Source organism: Pavona decussata, unplaced genomic scaffold (assembly GCF_977016875.1).
Source record: "Pavona decussata unplaced genomic scaffold, jaPavDecu1.1 SCAFFOLD_48, whole genome shotgun sequence".
NCBI lineage: Eukaryota > Metazoa > Cnidaria > Anthozoa > Scleractinia > Agariciidae > Pavona > Pavona decussata.
Window position 1 is genome coordinate 1,431,258 of NW_028145470.1, and position 25,791 is coordinate 1,457,048.

The 25,791-nt window shown below is 38.7% G+C and overlaps 2 protein-coding genes across 5 annotated transcripts in view; both read right to left on the bottom strand.

Moving 5' to 3' along the window:
* LOC146481674 (uncharacterized) overlaps positions 1–6,933 on the bottom strand; it is a 39,324-nt gene extending 32,391 nt beyond the window's left edge. The window contains exons 1-2 of the mRNA XM_085107730.1: positions 6,800–6,933; positions 25–3,498 (exon numbers count right to left, since the gene is read on the bottom strand). Of these exons, the coding sequence (XP_084963856.1) occupies positions 113–3,487 (3,375 nt within the window). The 5' untranslated portion in view covers positions 3,488–3,498; positions 6,800–6,933 and the 3' untranslated portion in view covers positions 25–112. The remainder of the gene's footprint in view (positions 1–24; positions 3,499–6,799) is intronic.
* Positions 6,934–8,247: 1,314 nt separating this feature from the next.
* The window catches only part of LOC146481677 (uncharacterized), a 31,613-nt gene continuing 14,069 nt past the window's right edge, over positions 8,248–25,791 (bottom strand). For 2 of the 4 annotated variants that reach the window (XM_085107727.1, XM_085107726.1), the window contains one exon: positions 15,435–15,923. Coding sequence is in view for 1 of the 4 variants with exons in the window: in XM_085107724.1 (XP_084963850.1) it covers positions 9,060–9,349 (290 nt within the window). In the remaining 3 variants the exon portion in view is untranslated. Of the gene's footprint in view, positions 9,350–15,434; positions 15,924–25,791 lie in introns of those variants that run through there. The other 2 variants (XM_085107724.1, XM_085107725.1) reach the window with 2 other exon arrangements.

Sequence of the window (25,791 nt, forward strand, 5' to 3'; positions counted from 1 at the left end):
CGAAATTATTGCCTTTGTCTAAACCTGGCCGCTAGATGGTAAGAAAGTGGATGGGCATATTTTTCCGACATCTCACCCACGTCACAGAAATTTGTCCAAAGAGGTGCAATAATCACGAAAGAACACAGGAACAACATCTGACGGTGTATTCTCTTTGAGTACTTTGGCTTGATTGTCTGCTGCTGACAATGCTTTCGTTTAATCTTGCCAATCTTTCATAAAGTGTTCTTACATCATCGTTATCTTCACCGAAAATCTTTCTGTTAATCATCAGTGCTTTTCCGTAAACTTCTTTGGCTCGTTCGTCATCTCCAATATCTCTGTACACATCTCCCAAGTTGCTATACGTTATCGCTGCATCGACAGTCTCTTCAAGGAGAAGATTTTTCCAAATCAGCTTTGCTTTTTCGTAAAGTTCCTTGGCTTTATTTTTATCTCCAATGCTGCTGTACACTACTGCCAAATTGTTGTAGCTTGTTGCTACATGGGCGTGTTCGTCACCCAAAATCTTCCTCTGAAGTAACAGTGCCTTTTCGTAAAGTCCCCTGGCTTGATTGAATTCTTCAAGGTTTAGGTACACTCCTCCCAAATTACCATAGCTCGTCGCTACTTTTGAATTTTCTTCGCCCCATACCTTTTTCCCAATCACCAGTGCCTTTTCGTGAAATTCCTTCGCCTGACTGAAGTCTCCGATGTAACAGTAAATTACTCCCAATTGGTTATAGATGAATTCCATGCTAGAATCATCTTCGTTTTTAATCTTTTTCTCAATACGGAGTACCTTCTCGTAAAGTTCTTTGGCTTGATTGTATTCACCAACGCGGAAGCATAGTGTTGCCAACTTGCTACAGCTTGCTGATACTTCGGTATGTTCTTCGCCCAAAATCTTTCTGGTAATCATCAGTGCCTTTTCGTAAACTTCTTTGGCTCGTTCGTCATCTCCAATATCTCTGTACACATTTCCCAATTTGTCATACGTTGTTGCTGCATCGACAGTCTCTTCGAGGAAAAGATTTTTTCGAATCATTTGTGCTTTTTCGTAAAGTTCCTTGGCTTTATTTTTATCTCCAATGCTGCTGTACACTAAACCCAAGCAGCTGTAGCTTGTTGCTACATGGGCATGTTCGTCGCCCAAAATCGTCCTCTGAATTAACAGTGCCTGTTCGTAAAGTTCTCTGGCTTGATTAAATTTTCCAAGTCTTAGGTTAACTGTTGCCAAATTCCCAATGTGTATTGCTACTCTTGAGTGCTCTTCGCCGAAAATACTTTTGTCGATCATCAGTGCTTTCTCATGAAATTCCTTTGCTTGGATGTATTTTTCAATTTGCTGGTAAACGTTTCCGCTGTTCGAGAAAATCCTTGCTTTCAGTGAGGCTTCTTCCTTAGTATCGCCTAAGTTGCCTTGTAAACTGCAGGCTATATCTACAACGTGTTTCACAAACGAAAAATCACGCATTCTTATACAAGTTTTGGCAAGAATGTCTAGCCAGTCAACAACTTCATAAAGGGTTACGAAAAGTGTCAAATTCTTTTCGAGAATGCTTTCAGGCGAAGTCAAATTAGACGTCATGTGCTCAAGCAGAGATTTGCAGTGGGAAATTAGCTTCTTTAATAATGCCCAATTGTTCTTGTTTGCTGATTTAAGTAAGGATCTAAAAATCTTGACTGCTTCTGCTATGGTCTGAGTATTATCCGATGATTCCTTTTTGCAAATCGAACCTTGTTTAAGCACTGAATGGACGATATTATGCAAACCTAAATACAGGCGCCCCTCTTCTTCTTCGATTGAAGAAAGAATTAAAGAAGATCTTAAAATCTTTGTCTTGAGTAACTCTTCTGGTTGGTCTGTGATTCGAGCTTTGACGAAGTCTACCATAGCGTCAACTGGAAGAACTTCGAACGCACAGAGCGCAAAGAAAGAAAATGTATGACGAAGAACTTCATCAGATTCAATAGCTCGTTCCAAAGCCATTTTTACAGCGCTAGTGGTTGTTTTTGGATAAGCCGCACTCTCACTGGCAAGAACATTTTCTGTCGCTTCTCCTTGCCTCTGTGATAGTCCTTCCACATACATTGCCCAACTGTAGTTTGGAGACCCATTCTCTGCAACCGTTTGCACGTAATAAGCAGCAGCTGCTAAGGCCAGTGGTTGATAATCGAGAACAGTAGCAACATGTTCTGTTTGTTCTCGGTCAGAAATTTGCGACACCTTTTCCAGCAACTCCACTGCATCAGCTGCCTGCATCCCTTTATTAAATGATTCATGGTGAGTATGTGGAGCATTATGGGGAACTACAGTGCTATCTTGTGTAGTGATCAACACTTGACCATGGCCCCATTCCTCGCTGCTAGTCTGAGGTAGTAAATTTCGGACTAAGCTTAAGTCAATGACGTTATCCGCTATAATCAGCCAATTGGAGTACTTTGTAACTTGTGGCAAAATCAAGCGAAGAAGTTGTTGAATTGTTTCTCCTGGCTTTTCTCTTTTTGAGGTTTCTAGGTTCGTCAAGGCATATTCTGTAATTCCCAGGTGTCTACCGAGGGTGATGTAAGAGTCAGTAAGTGTCTCAATGCTTTCCGCATTCAGTGTTGCAACAAACGTCATGTTTTCAGCCTGATTATCTGATCTCTTTGAGAAGAAATCGGATCCAAGTTGACGGGCAAGTTGACTTTTGCCACATCCAGGATTTCCTGACAAGTAAATCGTGCTAACTGCTCTGTTCGAACCATTGTGAAGTTCCTGCATTTTGTTTGATATTCTTTCAATGTCACTGGAACGTCTGATGACTTCGTGCGGTGGTTTTAATGCCAGAAAACAAAACGGCTCAAGTTTGAAACTTATTTCTTGTGTGAGGGTCTTATTTTCTTCTTTTGCCGAAAACAAATCAGCTTGTGTGCTTTGTAATGCGTTTTTTGTTGTCTCTAAGTCAGATTTCATCTGGTCCAATTCACTTTTGAGATCACGAACTTCCTGCATCACGTTTTTTAGTTCTTCAGTTGGAAAGCTCGTCTGGTGCTTTACGTCTTCGATGTCATTAACAGGAAGACCCAAGGAATTAAAAGCATTTATCACTCTTCCGACGTGATTTTGGAAATCGGCATCTGTGAGTTTAGCCTCACTAATGTGAGCAATATCGTTTCGAACTTGACGAAGGTCGTCGACATCTTTGTTGACAGCTGCACTAAGTGTGGTGCCAATGCTATCTGAGTACAGGATCGCAAAGAACAGACTAGTACAATCCCATTCTGTCGTATTGCCTTTCTGTATTGTCGCAAGATATCGAGCATTCTTTCTGTGACTACTTCGAGATTCATTATGATAGAAGTCGCGGCCATTTTTCGGCGTGTCTTTCCATTCTCCAAGCGGAGTTGTCTTGTAGAGGAAATCCCATTCGTTTCTAAAGATCTGTCGCAGTCCTATAGGGACCAAATTGAACCCTACGTAGCAAATTCGAAAGTAGTTCAATTGCTGCAGTGAATATTCCATTACGTGCGACCCTGTCAGAGAAAAACGCATCTTTTGTAAAGATTTACAAGAAAATTGTTGAGAAAATTGAGAAAAGAAAAGGGTATCTTCTATAACTGGTCGGCTAGAAGGTAAAATAACAATCACAAAAGCTCTAGGAGTATCCCAAATCGTCTACATATTGGCATTTCCCCCAACATCTCCTGACATACTCAAGGAAATCAACTCCATATTGTATGATTTCGTTTGCGACGGTAAGGGCGATAAAGTCAAATGGACGACAGCGTTAAATAATTACGAGAAGGGAGGACTTAAGATGTTAGATATTCAAAGCTTTAATTAATCCTTGAACATGAAAGGGATCTCAGGATATCTCACTGAACGAACTTGAAATGAAAACTGTTTATTATTCTACGGGTTTAGTTCTTCAGGGATTTTTTTTACAAGCGATGGTTACATGCTTGTATATATGCACAAAACGTAAACCATACAACATGTTTACGGATTTAAGTCAAGGAAACAAGTGTCTGGGGGGTTAAGCACATGCGTGACATATCTGTAACATTACATGTGCGTGACGTATTAATTTTGGAGGGTCATAGATTTAGTACAAAATCTCTTTCTTCCCCCCAACCCCCCAACCCCTCCCAAGAAGAAAAAGGAGGGTGGCAGCAGTAACTTAAAACAGCAGGATACTACCCTGGTCACTCTCAAGGACCCATTCTCGAAAGAAATTATACAGTACTGGGCCAAATTTAAATACAGCAACGAGAGCCTAGAGTTTGCCTCCACATGTATATTGTATAACTCTCACTGATAAAAATTGAAAATCGTGCATTCTTCTACAGATCATGGTTGAGTGCGGGGATAAAGGAGATTAGAGCTCGTTTAGACAACGACCAGAATTTTCTAAGCTCCAACTCCTTTATAGATAACAAGGGCATTAAAACCAATTGTCTCGAATAGTGTGGTTTTCAATTGAGTGTCGATAGTAATTTCGCGTTTGCTTGGGTTTTGCATTACTACGCTCTGCGATTAGTTAACAAAACTCGTGCCACTTTCTCAACCAATGGGAATCCAAACCAAAACCAATCGTGGTTTCATGTATACATGGTTACATGTATTTGCCTCGAACTCTGATTGGCTCGTTGTGTTGTTTACATCTGTTGCGATTGGCCGGTTAATTTTTTTTGTATTCAAGCGAGTTCACGTTCCCTCAAATAACCAGCGAAAAGATATATGCCTTGAATTGTCACCGTATCAACTTCTGGACACGGGCGAGTTATCTTGGTTTGCGGTTTATCTTCCGAAACTATTCCTCAGCAGAAGACCGTGAGTTTTGCCTCGCTGGTAAATTTTGCACTTCAAATCAAGATAGTATATTACGATGTTTTGAATTACATGTATATTCTGATATTTTGCTTCCCGTAAAAGGGCGTAAAGTATTTATTTGGACAAGTAAGCGAGGCGGAAAATCGCGACATGAAGCGGTATATGCTTGCCGAAAAAAACGAAATTAACTCGACAACCATAAACATCTGTTTTCAGGAGAAAACTGAAATTACAATCTCACAAGTTCGAAAAGCTCAAAATTTAGGAAGCAGATTGTCACTTCTTCTCATGTAAAAACAAATGTGCGTGACTACGATCACGCTAGCGAACATTTTGGTCACGCGTTTTACTAACAACCATCCACAGAAACTTAAAAAACAAGGCTGGTTGCAAGTTTTGTAAATCGCATGTATGATGACAACTATACATGTATGCAATAAAACGTTGCCTTTCACATTGTGACAAGGCAAGGGAAAATAAAGAAAACAATGCGTGATGTTAGTTTTTCGTGACTTTGCATGTACGGCTTGAAGTGAGCAACAACAAAAAGTCACGCTACATAAGATCACTTTGGTATTCCACTGAGTCAAACAAACTCGAATCATACTGAGGTTGTAATCAACAGGAAAGGACCTTCCAGCCGAGACTGCAAATAAATCAAATATGCAAACTCACAATTTTGACCTTTGCAGGTGACAGAAATCAATGTAAATAGGTTAATTATAATGTTCACCAGTGACGTCTTCAGTTAAATGCAATAGTTTCGCAAGGTTACCAAAAAACAATTAATCGTGATTTTCTAAAAGTCTCAATAATAAATTTGAGGAGAGTTAGGGAAAAGTAGAGTGTCTATCTTGTAGCTATTAAAAGGCAGACAGGAATGTCGGGTTTTCCCTTTAATATGTTAAATAACAAGATTTGTTTATGACTTATCGCCAACAATCAAGAGGTTGTATGAACAAATCTAATTTCAAGTCGCCTTCAAGTTTTCGGATGGTCAGTTGCTTGTTAAAGCATTTTATAAGAAAAATTAAAAGTAACGCTGTTCGACGTTTCAAACATCATTATCAAGGAATGAAGAAAACGTATTAACGAACACACAAGCTTAAGATCTTCGATTAGGAAACACATGAAACAACATGGGGTCGAGAAATCAACCATCACGGACAATTTTTAGGTCCTCAAAAAGTGCCGGAATAAATTTGACTGCCTTATTTACGAAATGTTGTTTATAAAAGAGCTCAACCCATCGTTAAACGTGCAATCGGATTCGATTCGTGCGAAGGCATTCTGCTAACTTATTTGCATAAAAATCAAGCACGCAGGAATGCCATCGAATGAGATTTCACTTATCCAAACTCAACTCTTTTAGCAACCCCGACATCAAACGTCTTCTTCATTCTTTATAATGATGTTTGAAACATCGAAACGTCGAACAGCGTTACTTTTAATTTTTGTTACCTTCAAGTTTTAACACATCTTTTGGGGAGACATTTTAATAACAGGGTGAGTGATCTGATCTTGGAATTTTTCCAAGGGACTTTTCCCTCGATCAAAACTACGTCTTACGATTTGTGTTCAGGTTGAAAGATATACCTTTTTTGTATGCTTAATAAAGGGCAAGACAATAGAAAATCTATTGCGGCTAACTTATGATCATTTGATCAGCAAAATCGTTCAACAGTTCCTGGAAGACATCATTTGACGAGAGCTAATTACACAAAGGTATTCAGACGAAATCACGCAATTAATATTAGAGTTTTATATTTGGGATTTTTCTTTAACCTGTGTCACACGAGACTGAGTAACAAAAAGACATAAACCTTAGACACTAAGATATTCTGTCGAGGATTTTACATCTCAAGCATACATTGTTAAAAAGCAAATATATTCCCGTGTTCAAGTTCCAGAAATAAACACGCATATTCACATGATCCGTCTCAGTACAGTGCACCCATTCCTGCACAGCTATCAAAATCAGACTTAATCAGCAATACGTACCAGCTATTCAATTGTGTTGGACACTGAAGTTTCCTGCAGAGATCACACGATATTCACTGGTTTGTTCGATTATAGCCAGGCGAAGAAAAGCTTGGTAAATATGTCTGCCTTGTACAACAAGTGATCAAGATGCTAACAAAGCGAAAGCGGAAATATCTCGTGCAATGAGTCATGTCGGGTCACGTGTTTGACGCCAGGCGTGGGGAACTTAGCTTCCCACGCAGTCGGTTTTAGACGAGTCGTCTGGGAGGCTAGTGGGCAACTGTGATCACGAGTTTCTCATATTTGTAACGTTTAATGGCAATTGGTTTACACTGAGACATGAATTATGTTTTAAATACTGAATCATAAAACATAACTCCATTCAAGAGGATCACGGAAGCCATGCTATCCAAGGCATTTTAATGGGCTCCCTCAACACACCCCGGCCCCCACCCAATGAAATAATGTTAAAGCCCACAAGGCATTCTGGACATACGAGTTCAACGTTGTAAGGAGGGGAGGGGGGCGGATTTTTCATTCGTGCATTCGTGTCTCTGTTGCGTACATAAGGAAATAACAAAAATGACAATTGTCCCAAGACTTTTGCCCGTGGTTGTAGGTCTGACGCCTCTGGCCCAGCTATTTTCAGTTATTTCCTTTGAAGGACTTTCAAGTTCATTTATTTTATGGCAGAGGGGATAATTTTAAAAACACGCATATAGCAAATGATAATCGAAGCGGATAGTGTAAAAAAAAAAAAGAGTTTTACGTTTACGATTGTCCTTGGAAAGTAACATTTGATGCGACTCTTTTTGGGGAATCTCACCTGCACGTTCATTTCAGTTTCATGGTAGTTTTCTACAAAAACATACCGTCCTCGCTCGCGATCTTCATGAGTGTTAAAGTAGGCTTTGCCTCGCTAACTGCTAACTCGGGAAACCTGGGAATATAGCATAACTGACACCCACCCCGAAAAACATCGTAAGCTGGGGCACATGTGCAGTAAAGTCCGGCTGAGACTACTCAGAGTTGCATACAGCTCGTCGCGGGATTTTTTGCTTTTCCGCCATTGCAAAAGCTTTCAAAAACATCGCAACAAACATTTTCTGTAATTACTAAAGAACGCTTGTAAATAAAAAATTTAGCAAACTATCTGAAGATGAATGCGATTCAAATATGTAAATAGTCTCCAACAGTATTTGAAAATGTTGAGCCAATGAATTCAAAGCGCTTCATATCAACGCGCGCATGCGCCTGGGGTGACATAGTCCCTTTAAAATGTAGCAATAAGCAAGGAAACAACATATTTCGGTTCTTATTACTAGACCATCATCAAACGTACAGAATAGTCAACAATTACACGAAGCACACGAATGATGAAGAGCAAAACAATGTTAAAGCAGGAATATAATTATAGTTTTCTGTATTTTCTCAGCAATGTTAACCAAGGGGGATGTAGAATCTTGGTTGCCAAAGGGATACGTAAAAAACAGGGATACTTGGAATAAGCAAGAAAAGAGGGAATCAAGTTTACATTTACAAAGGCATACCAGTGGAAACGAAAGTCGAAAGCGCCCTTTCAGCCTCATGGTAGCGGTGAACACGGATGGAGTGGGGACTAGTTACCACCCTTATCTCCTAATTTGGACCCCGTTTTAGAAGGATTATTGCTTTGTTTGTTCGGCTGATGCATCCGAAATAGGAATGAGTTAGAATCGCAGCTGAGATTTAAAATCTTTCTTGGGTTTCCAATTTTAGAATCTGTTCGAGAAAACACCTCAATTATGGATACCCAGTTCTAGATCAGGAGTCGCAAAACCACGACCTCATTGGGTGACACACTGGCCCGTAAAGGTCTTGAGAGGGAGTAATCCCCAGTAGCCCCAGGACGATGAGCCAAAAGGATTGATTAACAGCCGGGTGACATCATATCGGGACATAAATAACTTAATATGCGCTAAGCTGGGTTATTTAGCAAAACGGTGGCCATTTAGCATTAAGAGTTCAGTACAAATGTAAATGGCTCAAACCAAGGTCAAGTATAAAACGTCTAGTACAATATGTTAAGGAGTAAGAGTGATGTTTTAAAAATTCTCAAATGTGTACGATTAATTATAGGTGAGTGAAACTAAGAACTTGCTAGGGATAGACACACGCAGAAATTTGTTGCGAGAAATATTTCACCGCTTGTGTCCAAGCTCTTGAAATGGCTCAGTGCTACATAGTTTATTCACTTGAGGTGTTCCATGGAGTCAGGTGTCTCTCAATTTTCAGTACCTCAGATTAAACAAAGAGACCTAAAACAAGCATCCACTGTGCATTTAGGTCTGTGACATTTATATTTTATATAGTGTAAGTAAAGCTCCTCAAACCCACATCTTCGTAAAATCATCGGCGGCTCAATGGATGTGTCCACAATTTTTAAACAGCGGTCAAAGTAAGGCTCCCACCACTCTCGCTCGTCAAAAAAAATGTGACTTGCATTGCAATTCCTTAAAATCCTCTTGTGGTTGCAATCGTCTACCGATATGCTACTCTTACACTCGTAGCATTGTAAAATTTCTTCACCTGGAAATAAAGAAAGAAAAGAAAACTTTAAACACAAGTTATAAAGTTATATTATAATCTGCTTTTCCAGTGGTACTGTATATCATTCAGGCCGTGCGAGAATGAGGTCCCCGGCCGGGTTGTTCTAAAGCCGATTAACGCTAATCCCCGATCAAAAATTAACCTAGGTTTTAATCTCGCTCATAAAAGATGTTTTAGAAACGGCTAATTTTAAGCGAGTGGTAAAAAAAATCTAAGTCAAAATTGGGGAAGAAAAATCATTTTGAACAATCTTTGAATTTAACTCGAATCAAAGTGCACGATAAGCCAGGATAAGCGTAATCGGACTTTGAACAACTGGGCCTTGAAGTGTCAGCACCAAATAACGGCTTTTGAACAGTGGAGTCTGTTTATCACACTGTTCAAAAGGTATCTAACGTTTAAGTTGGTACTTCAACTGAATCAGTTTTTTCCTTTCTCAGCTAGTATCTTATCCCGGAGATTTCAGTTTCTCGTTCTCCACTTTAAGGCGGAGAAGATCGATCTGCGGGTTTTATCCACAGAACCAATTTAGACAGCCTCCATGTGAACAACGCTGGAAAGAACTGCTCGTAGTTGCTTTCATTTGAGTGGTCATAACTTTATGATTAGAGATACAAACTTGAACCCATACAACCAAAATATACACAGTTGACCTGACAAGATTGATCAAAATTGGCATGTCAAAGCCTTTATCTGATACGCAAGTTGGTATCAAACAAGAGATATCATAACAACTACTTCCCCAACAGAGATTCAATTTTTTGATATGAAATTTGAAAAAATAGATCTTAACACCAGTAATGTTATGGAACACATTGGGCAAACGTTGCACTAAGAATTACCACAAAATACATTAGGGAAGAGGTTCTCTTCAGGTTTCTAATCACACCGTAACAGCAATTTACCAATCTTGCTAAGAGGCATATTTAATGAAGTAACATTTTCAGACTTTATTTTGCCAGTGATGGCAGACATCTATTGCCTACTGTTCAGTGTCTTGTTCAGTCATCCTATAAAATTTAATGCGCTTTTCGTGTATCATGCTGAAGACACTGTATTCAACAAGGCTACTTTAGCAAAAAAAAAAAAAAATACAGATAGAGCTTAACCCGAGGCAGTATTAAATAATCGTAAACCCTCTCCATTAACACCAAAACAGAACCGGAATAAAAGAGCTCTTGACTACTGTTTAGTACGTTATATAATCTGCAACTATTCAGTAATACAGAAAATGTGTTCAACAAAGAAAACAACTCATGATCAAGCGCGCCACTTACGCGGACCATCAATAACTGACTCTTTATTGTCACTTTATTCTCGGTGGTAAAATGCGGACAAGAACACTAATAGTTAAAAAAGAAAGAAAACCTCGAGAGGGCTTCTTCCTTAACTTAAAGCTTGAACTGTAACAACTACTACTTACCAGAACTAAAAAGCAATAATAATCCAGTCAACAGAAGAAAAGAAACAATGTACATCCCAATTCTTTCAACTTCTGTATGTTGCATTTATGACCAGAAACACCAGCAGACCGGCGAGGGTACCTCTAGCTAACTGTGATTGCCCAGGATAATTGATGAACGCCAGGGAATGTAGATGGTTGTGTTTTAGTCCCTTCCTTACTTAACGTTTTACGGTATTTTGTTTTTCAATTTTAACTTGAGATAAAGGTAAGCTTCTTTATCAGTAAAGTTTAGTCGTTCAATGGTCGCTTAGTAACATACCAATGCTTCTAAATATGAAGACAATAGGTCTCAAATTCACAAGGTTGTGATATAAAAGTGTTAAAAGCTGGTAAAGCCCAAGTAAATCATCCCACGCTCGAGAGAAAGAGACGTGTAATTAGTTATATTAAACTTTAAATAGGATCGAATTGCGTTTAGGTTTGACACTATTTTACTTCTGTTCCCATGCAAAGAGATTGAAGCTTTCAAAATAAAGAGAAATCGAATACGAAAAAGAAATAAAGTCCGGGAAAACATTAGTATGCCGCCATCCTTCTTTTCAAACATTATTCGCTCTTGCAACTATATTTTTTTTAACGATGTGGTAAGATCAACTGAATGTCCTTCTTCTTGCAGTTATTTTGAACTATTTACTAATTCTGTATTCGGGTCTTAAGGTTTAGAATGCTCTACGCGATCTCTCTCTCTCTCTCTGTTATTAAACTCGTCCGAAAACTGAAAGTACCCCGAACCTACTAATTGCATTTGGCGCGTTGCTTACATTTTTGAGTCACTCGTTGTTCGTAATAAACATTTAACTTTTTCTTTTTGGGGGGAGGTGGGGGGAGGGAGGGGGTTAGCAGATAAATGGAAACTGTCTAAATTTTACGACAAAGTTACTTGTGGTTTTTTTTTTTTTTTGCAAGTGTAACAATGTCTGAGATAGCAGGTTACCTTTAAAACCTCATTTTTACAAACAAATGCCCAGAATTTTGAAACCCGCCGACAGGTTTTTCCTTTCGTCATCAAATAAGCCTTAGAGCTCTGGAGTTTCATAGATACAAGTTTCAGAAAATCGTGATCACGCAACTCGCTACACAAAATGGTGGTTGCAGATATGAAACTTCAGAGCTCTCAGGTTATTTTGATGAAGAAAGGAAAACCATCTGTCCTCGGGTTTCAAAATTATGGGCATTTGTTTGTAAAGATAAGGTTTTAAAAAATAACCTGATAGCTCAGACATTTTTACACTTTTAAAAAAGCAAATAGCATTGTCGTAAAATTCAGACAATTTTATATTGAGGATGCTAAAAATAAAAGAAATCGTTTAAATCTTTGTTACGAAAGACCGTGACTCAAAAATGTTACCACGCGCCAATTAATAGGTTTGGGACACCTTAAATGCCTTCAAACCCTTCCAAGTCGAAACCAACTTTTAAATTAATTTGAAATTGTCGAAACGATCAGTATGGTAATTATGCAACAATAATGATAATAATGATAATAATAATAATAATAATAATAATAATAATAATAATAATAATAATAATCATAATAATAATCATAATCATAATAATAATCATAATCAGTATCATAATAATAATAATAATCATAATAATAATAATAATTATTGCGATCCACAATCAGGAGACCGCATACTATTCGAGTTGTTTCAAATCGGGCCTTTCGGGTTTTATGATGTCCCACGGATGCCATGCGATTTCAGGAGAGTTGGGCTCCATTTTGTTGTGACTGGCACACTTGGCCTCGATCTCACACGACAAGCTTCGACATTGTGCAGCCGTCACTGTTGGCACGGTATAAATGAAGGCACAGATAATGAGTGCACTCCATGTGATTTTCGCTGTTTGCAGCTTTTCATCATCGCTGTTCGGTCTTTTCATCGAGATAAGTAAGTTGTATTGATTTGTTCGAACAATCATTAGCAAATATGACTAAAGCTACTTATCAAAACAGCAGAAAGCTGTGTAGTGCTGTGTTTTCAACAAAACAGACGCGGCAATTCGCCGCGCCATCGATACCGAGTTGTGATCGTGATCATGATGTGTCAACTGCGCTGCTTTTTTCGGAAGATCGATCAACTTCTCTCTGCATTAACGTGCCATTTCTTCCAAGAAAACAATACAAAACCATCCTCGACGAAAAAACGCCGATCGAACGCACCTACCCATTCTTTGATGGTTACTAGTAATAATAATAATATCATAACGTAGATTTAGGGATCGGAGAAACCACAAGGCACAAGCAAATGTTGCGACCTTATCAACTGCACACAGTGTTCGATAAATCGGTCGCTTTAGTTATTTTTTTTCTCAGTTATCTTACCAAATTAATTAAAACGAGTCATTGATGATAAAAGCACGTGCGATGAACATTGCACTCTATACTGAAACTACAACGTATATCCAACCCTGATTGGGGACCGTTCATTTTTTATGAGCATGGGGGGGGGGGGGCTGGTGGGATTTAGGGGGGGGCCACGAGAAAAAAAATGGCACTAAAGGGGGGGGCTACCAAAAACAAATGAGTGAAAGAGGGGGGGGGTCACCAGCAATAATTGGCTAGAAGGGGAAATTGAAAGTGGCTCAACACAGAAACAGATGAAAAAATTGAATATTATTTCAATTTTATTTAATGCGATTTTCCTAACCACTTTTAATTTGTTTTATATACTGAGGTCGAAATCTGCATTTTATATTAACAACAACTGAGGAAATGAAGCATATCTGTTGGAAAAGCAATAATGAATATAAACTGAAGTAGACACCTATGTTTGTACAAGTTCAAATTAATATAAAAACGTTCAGTCTCACTATTGAATCATCCTTGGGGGAGTAGTTTTCTACAAAGTGGTTGTACTCTGAACTATATCAATAGATTGTTTAATGTTCTTTTTAATAGTGCTCACTCTTATAAAGACTGTTGATTAGTAAATTATTTGAACCCAGGAGTATCAGTAGACTCAGTAGTATGCCTAGTGTGAACATCCAGATTAGTTTTAATAATAGAACTGTTGTTGGTGACTTCAGTTGACGGTAAATCTGAGTTGTAAGCCATCTTCAGAAAAGCTTGTAACTGTCATTTTTAATAGCAGTACTTTAATATCCAGACGCGTAGGAGGGGGGGGGGGGGGGGTTCGAGGGGTTCGAACGAACCCCCTTTACAGATCAGTAATGGCGGAAGAAAAAGCACTTAATGAGGAGGTTGAACAACTACATGAGGTGTACCATGCGAGAGAGTAGAATGTCTGCCCTGGTTCTAATGCATATCAAATATGATATTCCTGTCAATTTTGACGAGATAGTCAATTTGTTCGAAGGCGTACACCCGAGAATGATACAGTTTACCAGCTTGGTGTATGACTGATTGGTTGATTGGTATGCTTCGATCCGTATTTTGTTAGTCAGATCTGTACGTGTATTAATTGTTTCTACTCGAAGGGGAGTAATTTCACGTTAACCATTTGCTTGATTAATTTTTATAGTTTCTTTGAGAATCTAAATGGAAATTTAGGGTTTGTCGTTGCCGTAAACGTGTTGCTATCTATAAAACGTTTTTTTAAACAAGAGAAATCTTTACCTAAGTAGAGAACGGTAACTTGTTAATAGTACTGTAAAGAAATCACAGTAACAATTACGTTTATCTTTGATATAAACAGTACATAAGCGTTTTGTTAAAGTTAGGAGTATGATTTGTTTCTGGTTGGGCGGGAGGGGGGGGGGGGGGTCATCAGAAAAAAATAGTTTCTGCTTGGGGGGGGGGGGCATGTGGAAAAAATTGCATGCTAGGGGGGGGTCATTATCCACGCGCTTGAATTTGTTTCAAATGGATAAGGGCTTCTCTTTCTAAATATTGGTTGGAAAGTATACAAGTATATAGGAGCAACGTGTTTATTTTCAAGTTCAAGAGCTGTGAATTAACCTTGTCGCGTTTCGAGTCTTAGTCCTTTGTTACTAGCAGAACACCAACCAAATGTTAATATTCCTGACAGCTGGCGAGAGAGTTTTGTAAAACTTATCTTGCACCTCGGTGCAATGCATTACATTTCAGTTTGTTACACGTAGTCAAGTCGTGTCTTTGCATTGTGTGTATGGAAGACGGGATGTAGCGCACAATGGAGAGAAATAAAAAAGGCGAGGAGGAACTAACACAAGTCTTACCAAAAAACCCTTTATAATGAACAATCATGCAATCTTCTGACTCTTAAGTAAGTCTGAAAATGACACGATTTTTGAAAATACCACACACAAACCTTTCGTAAGACACAGTAGACACAATGCACAATGTGATCTATCAATCTATCAGTGAGCAACGTTATGTTTAATTTAGTTGAGAACAACAAAGAGGAGGATAAACAGGGAGTTGATACTATAGTGGTTGTAGGATCAATCTTACTTTCATTTAAAAGCCACCAGAAACTCAGGAGACACATGATTTTTTAGAGGTTATGAAGTGGAGTTATCTCCTGTCGGGGCAGTTACTTTTTTAAGAGTTCAAATTTAAACTTGAGGGGTTCTTTACTACTGTATTGATTTTAAAGAAACAATAACTCCACTTAATGATTGAAATCATCTGCGTTATCCTCAGATTAAGAATTAAATTCAGGTATTAAAATAACCCCTAGAAAGACAGAAAGGATTGACCTGGACCATCAACTTAAACATCTATTCCTTAGTTACTGGATGGCAGGTTTTCTCAGTCAGTATTCTGTTTTTTTTTTATAAATAATAATAATAATAATAATAATAATAATAATAATAATAATAAGGCATTTGCGTTCAATAATCACATTTGAGCTACAGTAGAATTTTGCAATTGTTCTCTACCTCCAGTGCAAAAGAAAACAATGCACCATGACAAGTTTCCTTATGAAAACGTTTCGTTAAATACTGGTACAAGTCTCTTTGTATTAATTTTACATTTACACGCATGGCGTTATTTACAAAGTTGCTTAATCCATAACAACAAGTTGCTTGGCACCATACATCAGTTACAATTCTAGTTTACATGGTATTATAATATAAAAAATCGTGGAGATAGGGATATCCAGCGAAGAACCTTGAGAGGAAATCTTCTTTTTTTAAAACCTACAAAGGAATTGGTCATAAATAGTCAATAAGTTAAGAAAGTCAAGATCTATATAGACCTCTACAAGGAAAATACGCACACAGCAAGAAATGAATTTGTTACATCATGTATTAAGATTGGCCAATAGTCTATTCACTCCCAGAGTTAATATTAAGTCAAACCATGCCTCTTTTTTATTAATTAATTAATTAATTAATTTATTTATTTATTTATTTATTTATTTATTTATTTATTTATTTATTTATTTATTTATTTATTTATTCAATCTATAGATGAAATCCCACGAATGATTCACCATTCAATTGAAAACTGCTAAGAAGTACTTCCCGGTGGTGGTGGTTTTTATACTCAAGAGAACATCCTCGTATTTTTTTGTCATACTGTACAAGAAAGTTCTAGCTTTTAAGTCTGTGGATGAAACATTATGCATGACCGATCACTTGGAAACTGTTAAGGGGTACGTTCCTTAGATGCCGGTTGTTATCCTGCTTGGATAAAATCTTAAGAGTGATCATTTGAATGTAATACGCTAAGACGATCCAATTACAAACCTCACCCATTTTTATCACACGTTTTTCCGAACAAAAAATTACAAGCTTACAAAGGCAACTAAATGCAACAGGAAAGGGAAGGCGTAGGTAAAGTAGATGATGTCTACTGTTTAAAACATAGTTTGAATCGGCCAACATTAAGGACGGTGCCTACTAATATCGAAGTATTTTTGTGCGGTTTATGACTATGCGGGAAAAGCAGATCTTAGGAAGGCCTATTGGAATCCAAAACGAAAATTGGGGGTAACCACGCATTTTTCAGAGATCATTAAGCAATGATATCTCTAAAAAACGCCAAAATATGAAGCAATGTATGGGATTTTTTTCCTAAATTGAAGCTTAATTATCTCTGAAAAATGCATGGTTACCCCCAATTTTCTTTCGAGATACCAAAAGCGTTTGCTAAGTTCTGCTTTCTCCGCATAGTTTTAAAACGCGCAAAATATTCCTGTATTAGCAGGCAACACCGATAGGAAACCCGAGTATCTCAAGATGCGCAGAACGTATGCGCAGTAACAATAGTAGGCACCGTCCTTAATATGCTAATGAAAGCGATTTTAATCCAAGATTTAAGGCCAAGACTGAACTACAGTTTTCAATTAGGTCATTTAGAATGCGCGACGTGTTCACCACGAAATTGTGTTCAACATTAATGTTTTGGCACACGGTTTTACAATGTCATGAATGCAATATTCATCGTTCGCAGTGAGCCCATCCCCTTAAAGAAATTTTCTACCCCTTGTCCAGGACTTGACAAGCCAATAAAACTTTGATTCATAGGAGACAAATGTTTGTCACAGCGCAACTGCAAACCATTTAACATCATTATTGGTCGTTTACGTTGCACAACAAAATTACAAATCAAACACAAAACCGTTTCACAACACAAGTACAAACCAGTTATATCGCGCGTGCAAGCTTTAAAACACAATTACGACGTCATAATTAATGATTAAAACACACAAATAAACAAACAACACAATTACGAATTAAACAGACATTTATGCAACCACACATTTTTAGGACAACAGAATTACCATATTCGTACTAATTTTCGCGGGCACTTAATTTCGCGAATTTGGGACACGAATATTTCGCGAGCATTAATTTTGGCGATTTTGCAAAAAATGATAAAATTAGGGCATTTAATTTCGCGAAAATTGACAAAAGACAGACTAAGAAAACTGTTTTTTATTGAATGGTCACTTAAATAACGATTGATTTACAATCATGATTTGCAATTACGTAATAGAAATAGCATTGATAATCAGACAAATCAAACAAATACTGCAAATCAATCAAATGCTACTGCAATATTGTACTTTGAAATAAAAGTCAATTGTAAAAATATGATTTTAAATACCTATGCCACACAGTTCGATGACTGCACGAAAGATGTTTTGAAAGAGCTACATGTACAAGAAGAAGAAATGAGTGATTCGGATGAAGAAAGTGCTGAAGTAGAAGATAAATAGATTCTTGACAATTACCATGTAGCTAAAACGCAGTTAATCATTGATTAAAGCAATTATAGAAGTGTATTAAATTTCGCGTGTTTAATTTTCGCGTATCCTAATTTTAGCGAGTCTTTAATTTCGCGATTTTTTACAAATCGCGAAATTAAAGCCTCGCGAAAATTAGTACGAATAAGGTACATAACAAACCGCAAACATTTATACTGAGCACACAAAATCTTGTGACGACACAGTTACAGGCACACACGCAACTACAAATGAAACAAACAAGAACATACAGAACATGAACGTACTGAAAACACAATTACATACCAAACAAGCATTATACAGCACACGCATGTTTGATGGCATAAGTCTAAACCAAACAGACGTTTTTACAAGACACACAGGTTTCTAACGACACAACTACAGTGAGACTCCGATATAACGAAGACGGGTAACGGGGCATTTGTACAGGACACACGTCTATGAAAACAATTATTAACAAACAAAACAGACATTTATTTGAGTCATGACAGATTTACAAACCAAACAAACATTTATAACTGTTATCAGGGCGGAATCACAAGCCAAACAGAACTTATACAGAACACATAGTTAAACAAAGACTTGCACAGGCCACACATGTTTTGTCATGACAAACTAACACAGAACACATGTTTGTGACGACACAACCACAAATAAGTTAAACAAACACTTGCACAGGACACACATGTTTTGTCATGACAAACTAACACTGGACACATGTTTGTGACGACACAACCACAAATTAGTTAAACAAAAACTTGCACAGGACACACATGTTTTGTCATGACAAACTAACACTGGACACATGTTTGTGACGACACAACCACAAATTAGTTAAACAAACACTTGCACAGGACACACATGGTTGGCATGACAAACTAACACAGAACACATGTTTGTGAAGACACAACCACAAATTAGTTAAACAAACACTTGCACAGGACACACATGTTTTGTCATGACAGACTAACACTGGACACATGTTTGTGGTGGCGACACAACCAAAAATTAGTTAAACAAACACCTGCAAAGGACACACATGTTTTGTCATGATAAACTAACACAAGACACATCTTTGTGGAAACACAACCAAAAATTAGTTAAACAAACACTTGCACTGGACACACATGTTTTGTCATGACAAACTAACACTGGACATTTGTTTGTGACGACACAACCACAAATTAGTTAAACAAACACTTGCTCAGGACACACATGGTTGCCATGACAAACTAACACAGAACACATGTTTGTGACGACACAACCACAAATTAGTAAAACAAACACTTGCACGGGACACACATGTTTTGCCATGACAAACTAACACTGGACACATGTTTGTGACGACACAACCACAAATTAGTTAAACAAACACTTGCAAAGGACACACATGGTTGGCATGACAAACTAACACAGAGCACATGTTTGTGACGACACAACCACAATTTAGTTAAACAAACACTTGCACAGGACACACATGGTTGCCATGACAAACTAACACAGAACACATGTTTGTGATGACACAACCACAAATTAGTAAAACAAACACTTGCACGGGACACACATGTTTTGCCATGACAAACTAACACTGGACACATGTTTGTGACGACACAACCACAAATTAGTTAAACAAACACTTGCAAAGGACACACATGGTTGGCATGACAAACTAACACAGAGCACATGTTTGTGACGACACAACCACAATTTAGTTAAACAAACACTTGCACAGGACACACATGGTTGCCATGACAAACTAACACAGAACACATGTTTGTGACGACACAACCACAAATTAGTAAAACAAACACTTGCACGGGACACACATGTTTTGCCATGACAAACTAACACTGGACACATGTTTGTGACGACACAACCACAAATTAGTTAAACAAACACTTGCACAGGACACACATGGTTGGCGTGACAAACTAAGACAGAACACACGTTTGTGACGACACAACCACAAATAAGTTAAACAAACACTTGCACAGGACACACATGGTTGGCATGACAAACTAACACAGAACACATGTTTGTGACGACACAGCCACAAATTAGTTAAACAAACACTTGCACAGGACACACATGTTTTGTCGTGACAAACTAACACAGAACACATGTTTGTGTCGACACAACCACAAATTAGTTAAACAAACACTTGCACAGGACACACCGGACACACATGGTTGGCATGACAAACTAACACAGGACACGTGTTTGTGACGACACAACCACAAATTAGTTAAACAAACACTTGCACAGGACACACATGTTTTGTCATGACAAACTAACAAAGGACACATGTTTGTGACGACATAACCACAAATTAGTTAAACAAACACTTGCACAGGCCACACATGTAGTGTCATCACATACTAACACAGGACACATGTTTGTAACGACACAACCAAAAATTAAAAGAAAACGTTTACATAGGACAGAAATGTTTGTGACGACACAACCACATTATGAAAATGTTTGCACAGCTAGGACACACGGTTTGAGACGAAAGAATTATAAACCAAACAAACACTTACACAGGACACTTGATTGTGACGAAACAGCCACAAATCAAGGAAACGTTTACACAGGACACACGGTTTGTGACGACAGAGTTATAAACCAAACAAACACTTAACACTTACACAGGACACTTGATTGTGACAATACAGCCACAAATCAAGGAAACGTTTACACAGGACACACGGTTTGTGACGACAGAGTTATAAACCAAACAAACACTTAACACTTACACAGGACACTTAATTGTGTCGACACAACTACAAATCAAAGGAAACGTTTACACAGGACACACGGTTTGTGATGACAGAATTATATTACCAAACAAACACTTACACAGGACACTTAATTGTGACGACACAAACACAAATTGAGAAAACGTTTGGACAGGACTGACGGTTTGTGACGACAGAATTATATTACTAAATAAACACTTACACAAGACACTTAATTGTGACGACACAACCACAAATTAAGAAAACATTTGCTCTGGAAACAAGTCCATGATGGAAATTATTAACAAAACAAACAACATTTATTTCAGTCCCGAATTGCAAACCAAACATTAATGCGGAACACAAACGTTTTTGACTGCACAAATACAAATTTACCAAACGTTTACACAGAACTCATGTTTGTGACGACAGAATTATAAACCAAACAAACATTTACCCAAGATACACAACTACAAATTAAACAAACATTTGCATAGGACTCACAATTTGTGGTGGCAGAATTTTAAACCAAACAAACATTTCTTCTATCACGACAGAATTACAAACCAAACAAACATTTATACAGCACACATACACCATTTTGTAACCAAACCACAGACATTTGTAAGGGGTATTCATGTTTGTAACGACACAACTGCAAACCAGATAGTTAAACAGCACACATGGTTACGACAACACAACTAGTACATAAACGTCTGCATCAAACATGTCTAGAGAACGGACATCTAGCACACGTTTAGCAAATTACCGTATTTACTCGAATAAGCGCCGCGGCGCTTATTTAATTTTTCGTGTCTCTGCGGCGCTTATTCGAGGGCGGCGCTTATTCGAGGGCGGCGCTTATTTAAAAGGCTCATACCACAAAGACAAAACATTTTGATTGTAGAAATTAATTTACTTCATTTCCGACATCAAGTGAATGTCCTGACTGTTGCTTAAAGTTCACAAGATCTAAGACAGGATGCACTTTATCTTAGTCTGTGCATTTAAAAGTAGTTCAGTTGCCCTCAAGCAGTTTTACTAACACAACAAACTTAAACGTCCTGTAGTCACGTCGTTATCCGACGTTTTCTTCTGAATCTACTGATACCCGGTATCTTCAATCGACTTCGATGTCACTATTCCCCTCTCTCCTCCGCAGAGGCTCCGCTGAGAAAAGGGAGTGCAGGCGTAAAATTCCATGGAAGCCTCTGCCAGAAACCACGCCCAATATGGCTGCGATCCGGGGGAGTCATTTTGTAACTAGGGTGGTGTGCGTACTTATGTCATGAAAATGGCGGGTGTTTGTGAAATTGTCATGTTGCGCGATGTGGGAGATTTACTCACGAAAACTTAGAAAACATGCTTAGAAATCGGGGAAAGTTTGTTTATCTCATGATGACTGTTTAGAAAACGCTTTTATTTTGCTGTGATGCCTTGAATCATCACTACAAGAATGAAATTCAAGTTACACGAGCGGCGATCGTGTGGAGATAAAAGAGTGCATGCAAAGAAATGATTTATTGAGGAAACGTCTGCCAGCTGAGACCAAACAAAAACTGTCGATTCGGTCTTAAAAGAGACTAGAGCAAGTAAGCTTAATGTTTTAATTAAAGCGTATCTTTTTTTCTGTACTCCGAAACGACCAAACTTGATATTTTTATCTTGTAAACAAGTTTAATCGGAAGAAGTTATAATGATCTTTCGGTGATTTAATTAGCATGTAGTTCTCACGGGAAGCTTGTTATGTACTGTGATGAAACAACTGTCTTTAAAATAAGGTTATAAAAGGCTAAAAGGCCTTTCGAGCCCAGAAAAAAGCAATTATTTGTTCGTGACTATTGTTGACTTTCACGAAGCGAAATGTACTAAGTCCACTCTCCACGGGTTTCAAGGGGGGTTTGCTTTTTCCTAGAAATTGTGAAATCTCACCTTAAAATTAACGACCGCAAACTGTAGAGACAAAGTAAATGCTGACTTCCGCCAAGAATGAAACTGTCAAATTTAGAGATGACCGAGAAATCTATCAATGTACAAGAAAACGACAAGGATGTACAAGAAAACGACATGCTTCTGGCAGAGGTTCGCCGCCAAGTCAACCCTCTCAGCTTTTGCGCCTGCACTCACTTCGTTCAGCGGATACAAATAACGCCCCATTGAACCTCTGCGGAGGAGAGAGACTATTCCCCTCTTCGTCAGAGTCTAGAAGCTCCAACGGGGGTGGGTACGCTTCCTCTACATCAGAATCTGTAGTCTCAAAAGGATTGGCATTGGCTGGCTCATTCAAGATCTCAAGCTGTGAGCGAAGCATAGCTTTTCCAGTGCTACATGGCTGGCCGTCTTTGAAACAATGAATAACATCGTCGCATGAACCGTCAACAGGGAGGTTTAAAGCACAGCTTCGGAAAGAATGCTTGATGACCTCTGTTGGTAGCTCGGCCCATGCATCAAGAATCCACTGTAGAATGGCCCTCCTCGGTGGAGTCTTCAAGTTTCCAGCAGCCGTTTCTTCGTAAATTCCCACAGTTCCCAGCCATTCATCGTATTTTTCGGTACACGCTGCCTTGAAAGGCTTATTCCAACTGACATCTGGTGCCTGGATGTACTTTGTGCAGCCACCAGGCACAATTACACGGTCAACTTTCTTAGAATTCAATGACTCGGTGATTTTGTCCTCCATGTGACATTCGTAGGAATCCCAGGCTAACAGCCTTCGATTAAATGCAAATGCTCCAACAACAGAGTCAACCCAGACTTGGGTTAGCTCAGCATCCATCCATCCGTTCGCAGAAGTTGCAACAACTGCGCGATTTTGAAATTCTTGTTTCAAAGCCGCAACTTCTCGCTTCCCCCCCCCCCCCCCCCCCCTTAAAAACCACCATAGGTTTCAGTTTAGTTCCGTCAGCCTTTGCGGCTAGACAAACCGATACTCGTGATTTCTCGTGACCGGTCGATTTCAGAGTAATAGTTTTCTTTCCTGCTGTGTCAACAGTTGTTTCCGAAATCATATCACACCAAACTGGGGTTTCATCCATTGCTATTATGTCAGAAGGTCTGTACTTGTATTTCTCTTGTAGCCTTCTAACCTGGATTACATACGATACAAGTTTAGCTACCATTCTTTCTGGATCTTGCTGGGCGATGGAGGTTTTTCTTCTCAGTGACAACCCGTTTCGCTTCATAAATCTGCATAGCCATCCTCTGGAAGCTTTGAAGTCACCGCCGTCCACAAGGTTGTTTTCCGTCATATCGCGATGCGTTATCTCTGCTTTCTTCATTATGAGCTTACATGACACTCTTAACCCTCGAGAACGCCTACTTTCTATCCATTCTAGCATGACGTCTTCAAGTTTTGCGCTTAAAGGTTTTCTCCCACCTCCACCTAGTCTGCTTCTTTGCTTTGCTTTGGTGGTCGTCCCAAGCAGACCTTCGATATTACTCTTGGTAGCTCGCCATTCCCGTATTCTCCTTTCATCAACTGAGAATCGCCTGGAAGCAGGTCGATTACCATTAATTTCAGCATAAGCAATGACTTCTTTCTTGAATGATAGATTGTATTTCTTCAAAGTTTTCCCCTTGTGGGAAATTGCCTCCGTATTCGTGTCTGACATTCTCTCCACCAAGCACGCTCGACAGTCAAATACCATTCGGTGTGTGGTAAGTTAATATTTTAACAGTCATGGGTCAAATTTCCTGGACGTATGTGGCTTGCCGTGGTTGGTTGGATTTTAAAAACGATGTCAACAGGGTTTCTCTGGTGCTTTGCAGTGTCCGATTTGGGCGCTTAGCAGAATAATATTTCACCCTAAGAAACATTGTAAAAATGGCAAGAGCCTCGCCAGTTCAATACAAGATGTATTACAGAGTATCTTTCGAGACAGTCATCAGAGGACACCATGTGTATAAACAGTCGTGGAAACCGGAAATCAACCAAGTATTACACTGTGAAGAAGATAAAAGGGCCGAAGCCAAAGAATACGACACTAACGCAATCGGCGTGTACGTGACACATGAACGACCAGACTCTGAAAATACTCTTGCTGGCCATGTACCGATCGAGCTATCGCGTTTGCTGACCTTCTTCTTACAAGCAAACGCTGACAATCTCCTTACTGCAACAGTGACAGGGAAGAGAAAGAGGGAGGTTGGGCTTGTTGTACCGGCGAAATTTACAGCCTTGACGCAAGACCTGAAGAACGCGAAAATTTTGAAGAGAGAGCTGAATGAAAGAGCATCAAGATATACTCACTTCGAACTGAAAAACATTACTATTGATGAAAATAAATTCCCATTGCTGGCTTAGAACCGCATTGCAGCGATTACAGTGTATTTTTATCATGTTATGGAAATACTCGAATAAGCGCCGCACCAGAGCTGCGGCGCTTATTCGAGGGCGGCGCTTATTAACCATTTAGCTCCGTGTGCGGCGCTTAATCGAGGGCGGCGCTTATTCGGGGGAGGCGCTTATTCGAGTAAATACGGTAAACACGTTTAATAATTTTAACAACACACACAATTTTTTGACGACACAAATGCAAAAACCAGCAAACGTTGCTAAGTACGCACATATTTGGGAAAACACAATTGCAAACCAAAAGAAAAACGTTTATACACACAGTTTTTTGACGACATATATACAAATACACTGGCATTGATACAGCACAAACATTTACAGCACACATAAGTTCGTAACGACGCAATTACAAACCACAACCTGGGAGCTAAATGCTCATACAGAACACACATGTTCTCAATACTAACAAACATTAGGCGTAAACATTTATACAGTACACACTTTTGTTTAATAAGCCACAACAACACACTGCGACAACTCAATTGCAAACTGCATAGCAAACATTAAAGAGGACAAACGTGTTTGTGAATGTGTTATGGTTACAAAGAAAAAACATTCATTACACGGCATACGCAAGTTTGTGACGTCACAATTGCAAAAAAAAAAAAAGCAACTTTAAAGGACATCGTTAGTCACGGAAGACAACCTTTGGGGGATACAAGATATAGTGACTACATTTATAGTATAATACGTATCTGCGTTTCCTCAGTTTCCATGTTAAC